Source organism: Pithys albifrons, chromosome 3 (assembly GCF_047495875.1).
Source record: "Pithys albifrons albifrons isolate INPA30051 chromosome 3, PitAlb_v1, whole genome shotgun sequence".
Classification (NCBI taxonomy): domain Eukaryota; kingdom Metazoa; phylum Chordata; class Aves; order Passeriformes; family Thamnophilidae; genus Pithys; species Pithys albifrons.
In genome coordinates, this window is record NC_092460.1 from 94,821,140 (window position 1) to 94,829,759 (window position 8,620).

Here is an 8,620-nt window from a genome sequence, read left to right on the forward strand (position 1 = left end):
TGAACTGAATGTCAAAGGACAATTATAACTGAAACCATCCCTTCCAGTACAAAACCTGCTGTTTTGGCAAGGAAGTGAGAGAACTCCCAAAATCAGCAGAGTCCTGACAAAGACTATGTCTGTCAACTGGTCTCCAGCACTAATTAGGAGGCTTGTATTTCCTTTTCAACCCATTCATCTTTTAAACATCACAGTGAGACTCAATCTTTTCATACACTGACAATGCTGAAAAATGTAAGTAATAAAATCCAGGTAGTTCAGTCTCTCAAATGGAGAAGAATCTGCCAACTCATACAAAATCAGCACTTCAGAAGTGGAACACGAATTCCCATGTTACCCATCTGAAATGAAATATCCACAGGCTGCATGAAATGCACACTCTTGATCTTAAAATATAGACAGAAGCATCCAGCAGCATGGCAAAAATATTGAGGAGTAGTCAGGTAAAATGAGGGAATACTAGAAGAATCTCCTGCATTTGCTTCAATTTTCAAACATCTTCCTTAAAAAGAAAAAATTAAGCCCTAAAAAAGTTGCCTGCAGCTTTAATTTCTGTTCTTGAATGCCCAACTATGTATTTTTTCTTTTAGACTGAGAAAAAATGGCTGTACCAAATGTTCTCCCTTCTTCTGTGTTTGCTGATAGCAATAATTTCTGTCAATAAATTTGAGTTGGCTGTACAACACATCTGTTTTTCATGAAATTTTTAAAGGCTCTTATTATGACCACTAGAGGATTTCCTTTTTTGGAATCTATGAGGTTAACAATGGGAGATCCACTAAATTAAAGTGACAAAATAGGTGGGTTATCTTGATAATTTTTCTGTTCCCACTATTTACTTGTGAAGTATGCAAAAAGTCTAGTCTTAAAAAGTAAATTCAGAGCACTCCAAATAAAAAAGAAATCATAATGAAAGGCTGAAGTGACATTTTGTGTAGCAATGCTTTATTTCTGTCATTGCAGTACCTCTCTCTTTATATGCCATTAAAACCTTCCTGGAATACAAGAGTTTCACAGTTGCTTCTGAGTATCTTTTAGTCATTTCTCTAAGAGAGCTTGCACAAATTTAAGCTAAAATTTTCCCAGCAACCTAAATAAGCTGAGGAGATCATCATCAACCATTGTCAGTGAGATCTTTTGAATATTGCACCCAAACTACTTACTTGACTTGGAGCTGTATGTATCTCCATCTTAGGCTCAAATGAAGGAAGAATATCCTTAAGACAGAAGGTAAAATACACACTGCTAATCCATGCCTAAAACTCAGTTTAGATACCCCTTGGTTGACAGTCTAGAGACAGCAAATACTAATAACATTTTTTCAGTAAACCATGAACATACCTACTGGTTCACATAACAATAATCTGTTGTACTCGGCAATTATGATGACAATGTGATATTTGAAGTAAGATGAGATAAATTCTGCCCAGAAACTCCACATATTATCTGTGTAAGCTACCTAACCTTAAATGTTACATAGTGTGGATTTCACATCCTCCCTGAAGGTTCATACTCCATGTTCCCATCACCTGTAAATCCACAATCCATCCCCCCAAGAAGGCATGTACTACCAATTCAATTAATACTTCCTCCTTGAGTAATTAATATTTACACCTGACAAAAGTACTTTTGGGATACCTTGCCTATTGCTCAGAAAGACTTTTTTTTTTGTGATTCTGTCATAATAACCAGTCTTTAAATCACAGCTCAGCACTGGCCCTTGCTACTTGATTGTTCAGTGTCCTTCACTTAAATTATTTGTTTATTATTCTTGCTTTGCTCTTTAGTCAGTGCTCTGGCCTCACTTTGGCCCTTCAGAGTTTCACAACCCTCAGCTACACCAGGACACTGTGGATGATATTAGCCAGTGTCAACAGGATTATATTGTTTTGAATAAAGATTGGTGCCTGTACTTACAATGGGTGTTACACATAGTTTACCCAAATATATAATGCCCACTTACCATTTTTTTTATCTTTACGTCAAAGCATTTGTAACTGGGAAAATGAAGAATAGTAAAACTTTTGGTTATAAGAGGAAAAAAGTGAAGTTTCTATGTCTACAGCTCCAGGCTTCTCTACATTTCCAGCATTCTCCTTTCTATCTAAGCATGACATCAATTCTTACAGTAAGTCAGATTATACAATTCATTTTCTTACAGGTCTTAACAGACAGATTTATAAAAACAAACGAACTAGAACAATAGCAAAACTAATATACATAAACTTTCACTTTAGGGACATCTTTGTCTTCGCATTCTCGTTGCTTATTGTAATAGTAGAACGTATTGTCCCGTCTCTGAAGTTTCTTAATGAATCCAGTTTCTGGCCAACACTCTACCTACAAATAGAATAAAAAGCATATATATTCATCTGAAAATACTCACATTAAACAATGTTTGTCCATTATCATGCAAGGAATATAGGGTATACTTCCATGGGAAGATCTCGTTTGCATCTAAATATTACTTTTCTATCAATTTGCTGAACTTTAAAAACAGATTAAGAAAAATATGTCAGAAACAAGTTTTCAGGTTTAGTAGAAAGAGTTATGTGACCCAAAAAGTCTAGAAATAAGTATCTAAGGGTATTTGATAGACTAATTTAAAATAGGACTAGCCAAAGCTTTTAAAATATAAAATATTTCAAGAATATAACATTGATGCTATTCATGTATTGAGTAATCTGAAAGGCTGAAAGACACCACTTCTGTAAGACTGACACACACTTAAAGGTTTCTTCCAGATCTTTCTGACCATGGAGAACATACTTTTCATTAGCAATTTCACGAAAATAAAGTGACCTCTATGTATCACAGCAGGATCAGTCCTGCATGAAACAAACCAGCACCACTCTGGTGCTCTTCCGTGTTCCACAGTGTGAAGCTTTAAAGGTTTGAGCACTTGCACATGCAACAGCTTTATGGCTTTACAGCCTTCTGTAACTTCAACACCTGTGAACTGCTTCTGATCAAACCCTATTTCTCTTCCAGACAGAGCTGACAACAGGATGTCAAACTAGAGCATTCTCTAATTGGAGAGTCCCACTTGCTTCAAGGCTGTGCTACTTGCATTGTCTGTCTAAACATAACAGCCTACATATTAATTCTACCTACATTATAATTGCATCATTAGTAGCAGCCACAATATAGAAACATACTATGGAGTAAACAAGACATTTCAGAATGTGTTTGAAAGAGAATCACTGCCAGGCCCCGGCAGGTAGGAAAAGAATCCACACTCATTTTACAATGAGTCAGTGATGTTCATTAATACTCATCAGGGTTTAATTGCCAATGGTTGTGTCCTGACATAAATCTTAAAAACACAGATCCTACCACATTAATTACAGGATTTCCTTCTGCAGTTATTGGAATTTACACCACAGCCTCTGAAGTGGTATTCAAGACCCTGAGAAAATTATAAACTGTATCTTATTATGCACATCATTTTGCTGTGTTGTGGGTTAACTGGATGAGGAATAACTTTCTTAGGAACATTCTGCTCTTTCTTCTGTGCACAGGAGTTTAAGATCTTTTAAAAGTGGATTTTTCATACTATATTTGCTGTTTTGGAAGATAAATTACAGACCTCTAATAAAGATGATGTGTTTGCTGTATTAAACTCTTGGTTTCTATTTTGAACCTCAAGTAGACACCAAGTATCTGGCCATTACTCAACAGCTCAGCTGGTGTGCTGGGGAGCATCACCACTAGATGCAGCTCCTTAATGTTTACAAAAGCCTGTGCCACAGCTGCCTTTGCAACAGCTGGCATCAAGTATTTCCACTGTGGAAATATTCCACTTAAAACAGAGGTCAAGTTTAGAGCACGCACAAAGCCTGTGCTACCACACAATCCAGCTGCTGAAGATGGTGATGAGGACACAGGACTGACTCCCTGGACAATAAATGCATTTCTCATCAAGTCCATTAACAGAAGTAATGGGGCAAGTTCAGAGAACTAACTCTGAAATACTCCTTTCCTCAGTGCTGAATTATTCCCTTAGATATCAGCTATGTCTAGTCAAAGAATTATCTGTGATGCTTTAAAACGCGTAAGAGAAGGGGAACAAAACACAGGCTGGGTAGTGTTTCTGTTAAACTTCTGTGCAATGAGTTCTTCTGCACAGTTATAAACAGCTGAAGAATTCAAGTCAGACCTGGGAGGAAAAGCACTGTATCAGAACTCAGCCTAAAAGAAAGGAAATATGCAGCACCTCCATTTTTATTTAATCATTTAACACAAGACAGAAGTTTAGGTAACAACCCTTGCAGAGTTCTAAGCCTTACCACGTCAACCTGTTTTACTTGTTTGTATTCCACCTCATCTCTGTATCCAGCTTGCTGAAATCTGTATAGGTTCTCTACGTCATCCGACCATATTTTGGCACGGTGCATAGATTTTGGTTTGATGTCAGCTTTTGCCATGTCTCCAGAAACTTCAGACTTTTTCCTGAAATTAGATTTTTAAAAATTAAATAGAGAAGACAGAAGCAAGTGATTTTGTTGGGAACATGTAGAAATGAGTAGAACAAAATTTTAAAAATAAAGGAATTACAGACCTCAAAGTCTGAGTTAAAAAAAAGAAAAAAGTGATAAGCAGCTGGAATCAAATTAAATGCACTACTTGGTCTCAAACAAACCAAACTCACCTATACTTCCATACACACCCTGACTTAACCTAGCTAAAATCTAATTGTGCATCTCGATGCATTACAAAAATATAAAATACTGTAATTTTTCAATTTCTCATCTTTGAAATTAAAGGGACAATTGCTATCCCTTTGGAGCAGGCAGTTTTTATTTTTTCCTTTCTTCCTCCTGAAGTGACACCGAACTGAGAGCCACAGAATGAAAATCTGGGCTGTTACTGAAGAACAGCAAACACTCAGGATGGGAGAGGAAGGGAAAGGAGAAATGCATGGCCAGTCACATGGCCACAGTGCAGGTGAGAGAGAAGAGGTCTTGAGGGATAAACTGGATAAGGAGACAAAGCCCACAATCTACCAAAATTCACCCTCTTCTACCCTTGTCCAATCAAAACCTGCACTGACTGCCACCCACTCATTCCTCACACAAAACCCATTTGTTCAGTCTGCTGAGAAATAGTAAATAGATTATTCAACTGCTAAACATGAACAGAGCAGAACTGGGACAAGATGAAACTCAAACTGTGAAAAAAAACCCAAACTCATCACAAAAAACCAAATCAAACCCGCCCAAAAAATCCCAGACAAACCAAACCAAACAGCAACAAGAAAAGCAATTTAAAAAAATGCAGACAATATAAAGTCACCAGGGAAGAAACTGAGCTTTATTTTTAAAAATAAGAATCATTTGACTTCTACTTTATATCTGAATTTCACTGCATTTGCTTTCTTGAGTGTTTCTTATTCTGCTACTAAAACAGAACTTTTGTCACTCCTGCAAGCAAAACACACACAGCACTATCATGCCTAGCAGGTATGATCAGAGATGAGCCCGTTCCTACTTTTGTAATGTCACCAAGCTTCAGCTTCATAATTAGGAGGGTACCTTCAAGGAATGAAAGATTGTGGATTTTGCAGTGAGAAGATAGAACAGCCTCCCTCCCTGTGAGCAGTATGCTGCCTCCAAACCCTGTGCAGGAGTAGTTTCCTTACTTAGCAAGTTCCTTTACCAACTGAGAGGTTGAGAAGTTGAATGCTGAAATCTTATCAAATGCACAAATGCCACTAGTCTGTTAGAAAAGCAGAAATAAGAAAAAAATCTTGCACCACAGCATACAAATCTTTGGGGAAATTATATGAAGAATTATTATCATAATGTGGAAATAGCAGAACTCTGCATCTCTGTCATCTGACTGTATGAGAGCCATCAGGAAACAAAGAACTCTGTATCTCTAACAGAATACACTTCATTAAAGATCAATAAAAATATGCACAAGGGCCCTGTTCTGGCAACACTAAATTATTTCTTGCAGTTCAGCATTCCAAACATTCTTTTACCAGGCTCTGCAGCATTTTGCAATTGAAAGCAACCACTTACTAAAATGAAAAAGTAGTTTTCCCACACAGTTCTGAGGTGTCACACAGAGGATAACAGGATAAGTACATATCTTTATTTTAAATCTTTCAGGGAGTCTTGAAATACCTATCTTAACATATTTTTTCCTGTACTGCAAAAGGCTCTTTTGTAGCCATACAGAATTTTTCAAACCCTGTATATATTCATCAGTGTTTGATGAGAACTGTTGTCAGTCAATGATGAATTCAGACAGCCAGTATAACCAGCAATAACATTAGATCTTACTAAATGCTGAACTATGATGAATTTAAGGGTCTTGTGATAACTTACATGTTGCTAGCACTCAGTATTTCTTTACAGGATGTGCTGGATTCATCTAATGAATGTGCTTCTTCAAGACACCTGGATAGGTCTGGAACTTCCTGAGCCACCATTAATTCAGGGGGCCTGACCCCAGGCCTTCCTGCTCAAAAAACAGATACAAAGGTCATATATTGAAATTTCCAGCTCAGTGACTTCAAATAATGGAAGAACAATTCTGCTATTTTTGGGCTGTTATTTAAAAATTGTACCCTTTGTCTATTGTAGTCTGTTCAAGTTCCATGCAAAGAGCTGTTTTCATTGTGCCAGAGCAGGAGACAGCTGTACTCCAGCCAGGAATTCAGGGAAGAGACAAAAGACAACAGGCAGAGAAAGGCAAATGAAAGAATGCAAGAGTATGGTAAGAAAATATTCAGTGTAAAACTAGCAGTTTTCATTTAAAGGGACTTGTTGAACAGTGAAGTGGACTTTGCTAAGATGACAGAGTTTGCTTGTTCTTCATTTAGGGTAGATATACCTCTGTTTTGGCCTTGGGAACACATTTTCTAATTTAATCCTAACACAATTACTGTGGAATCCTGACTAGCCTGGGCTCGCATATGGTGGTTTCCTTAACAGTTACACAAACTTAGCGGTTTGTGGGAGAAGAGTATCTGCTCCCTAAGGGCATCTGCTCAAGGACTGTTTGCAATGCAATAAAGCATTACAGGAAAGGGAGGAAGCCATAAACCAGGAACATATGGGTTCTCAAATCTGAACAGTAAATGAGGAAGGTGGTGAGGAGAGAGAACGAAACCTGGTCAGTCACAGTAATTGATGGGGTGTGAGAGGAGTATGAGAATGTTTATTCCAGCAAGATTATGCTATCAGGGAGGAGTATGAGAATGTTTGTTCCAGCAAGATTATCCTATTAGGGCCCCCTGTCAACTGGGAAATTAGGAGAAAGGAGAAAACAAACAAAATATGCAGAGGCAAGGACCTTACAAAACAAACAGAGACCATGACAAGAAACAAACCTCACCCCTCACACTAATGGATGCTCTACCAAGAAACTACAGGCACAGGAAGGTCAGCCTGGACTTTGCACTGGTAAGACTATGAATCAGGAGGACTCAGACTTGGAGGGGTGTGGGAATTTATGGAGCTGTACAGACCTGTGAGGAATGTGCAGGGGAAATGGAGCAAGGACGAAAAAAGATGAGAGTAGACAAAAAAAAGTATAAAAGAAACCAATCTTGTTGCTGGAGTCAGACTGCGGATGTGGGCACCTCTGGCCTGTGATGTCAGCTGCTGGAGCAGGTGGGGATCTTTGACTTGCAGCCACTGGAGCAGGAACAGGATGTGCCCTGAAAACTGAGCTACTGGGGAAGGGTTGTCACGAGTGAGTAGCTCCGTGTCAGAGGCTGCAGCAGGGCTGTGGGTCAGACCATGTGGTTGGCTGCTGGGGAGGGCTGTCTGTATCTTCACCAGTTTTGGTAATTGTAGGTTACACACCCATATTTACAACCAAATTTTAAGCTGAAATGCAGGGGCATTGTTGGTCCAGGCCAGTGGGCCCTGCTGCACCCTCAGCCCAAGCAGGAGCCCCATGACCCCAGGCAGGAGAGGCCCTGGGCCAGAGCAGCAGGAGATGGCTGTGCTTCTCACATCACTTAACACAGGTCAGGGAACACAGGCCCTGTTTGGGGTCCCAGAAGAGTCAGTAAGAGAATTCATAGAATCCTAGAACGGTTTGGGTTGGAAGGCACCTTAAAGATCATCTTGCTGCAACCTCCCTGCCAATGGGCAGGGGCATCTTCCACTAGACCAGGTTGCTCCAAGCCCCATCCAACCTGGCCTCGAACACTTCCAGAAATTAAGACACCGCACCTTCTCCAGGCCACCTGTTCCAATGCCTCAGTACCCTCACCGCAAAAAACCCCTTCCTAATATCTAACCTAAATTTCCCCTCTTTCCAGTTACTTCCACAAGACAGCAGAGGTGCTCAGAGGCCTCGGCCCCATGTCACACTGGGACCGCAACTCTGCACCGCCCCGACAGCAACCCGCCCACCCAGCTCCTAAGACGGCCCACCTCGCTCCGAGAGCTGCAGACGGGGGTCTCTGCCCCGGCGGGGCGGGGCGGGGCGGGGCGGAGCGACGGCCGAGGCGCGATGGCAGCGCCTCTCACGGCCGGGCCGGGCTGTTCCGCTCCGCCCTCCCGGTGCCCGCGCGACGCCAACGGTCGCCAGGCAACCGCCTGCCATGGCCGCTTTAAAAGGCCGTGCCCGCCTCTGATAGGCTGGCGCAGGGCGG

The 8,620-nt window shown here is 40.5% G+C and overlaps 1 protein-coding gene across 2 annotated transcripts; it reads right to left on the reverse strand.

Annotated features, from left to right (window-relative positions):
* Positions 1-957: 957 nt before the first annotated feature.
* MEIG1 (meiosis/spermiogenesis associated 1) lies at positions 958-8,510 on the reverse strand. 2 transcript variants are annotated; one of them, XM_071550106.1, is made up of 4 exons: positions 8,400-8,510; positions 6,336-6,468; positions 4,290-4,452; positions 958-2,340 (listed from the first exon to the last, which is right to left on the reverse strand). In XM_071550106.1, exons 2-4 carry the CDS (start codon positions 6,437-6,439, stop codon positions 2,212-2,214), a joined length of 396 nt encoding a protein of 131 aa, XP_071406207.1. In that variant the 5' UTR covers positions 6,440-6,468; positions 8,400-8,510; the 3' UTR covers positions 958-2,211. The 2 variants fall into 2 exon arrangements, with proteins under 2 accessions (XP_071406207.1, XP_071406208.1); XM_071550107.1 differs by lacking the exon at positions 8,400-8,510 and adding an exon at positions 8,264-8,318.
* Positions 8,511-8,620: the final 110 nt, after the last annotated feature.

Coding starts and splice junctions, on each gene's coding strand:
- MEIG1 (XM_071550106.1), bottom strand. CDS start 6,439: ATGGTGGCTCAGGAAGTTCCAGACCTATCCAGGTGTCTTGAAGAAGCA. Junction 4,453..6,335: donor ATACTGAGTGCTAGCAACAT/GTAAGTTATCAC, acceptor ATCTAATTTCAG/GAAAAAGTCTGAAGTTTCTG. Junction 2,341..4,289: donor AAGTAAAACAGGTTGACGTG/GTAAGGCTTAGA, acceptor TTCTATTTGTAG/GTAGAGTGTTGGCCAGAAAC.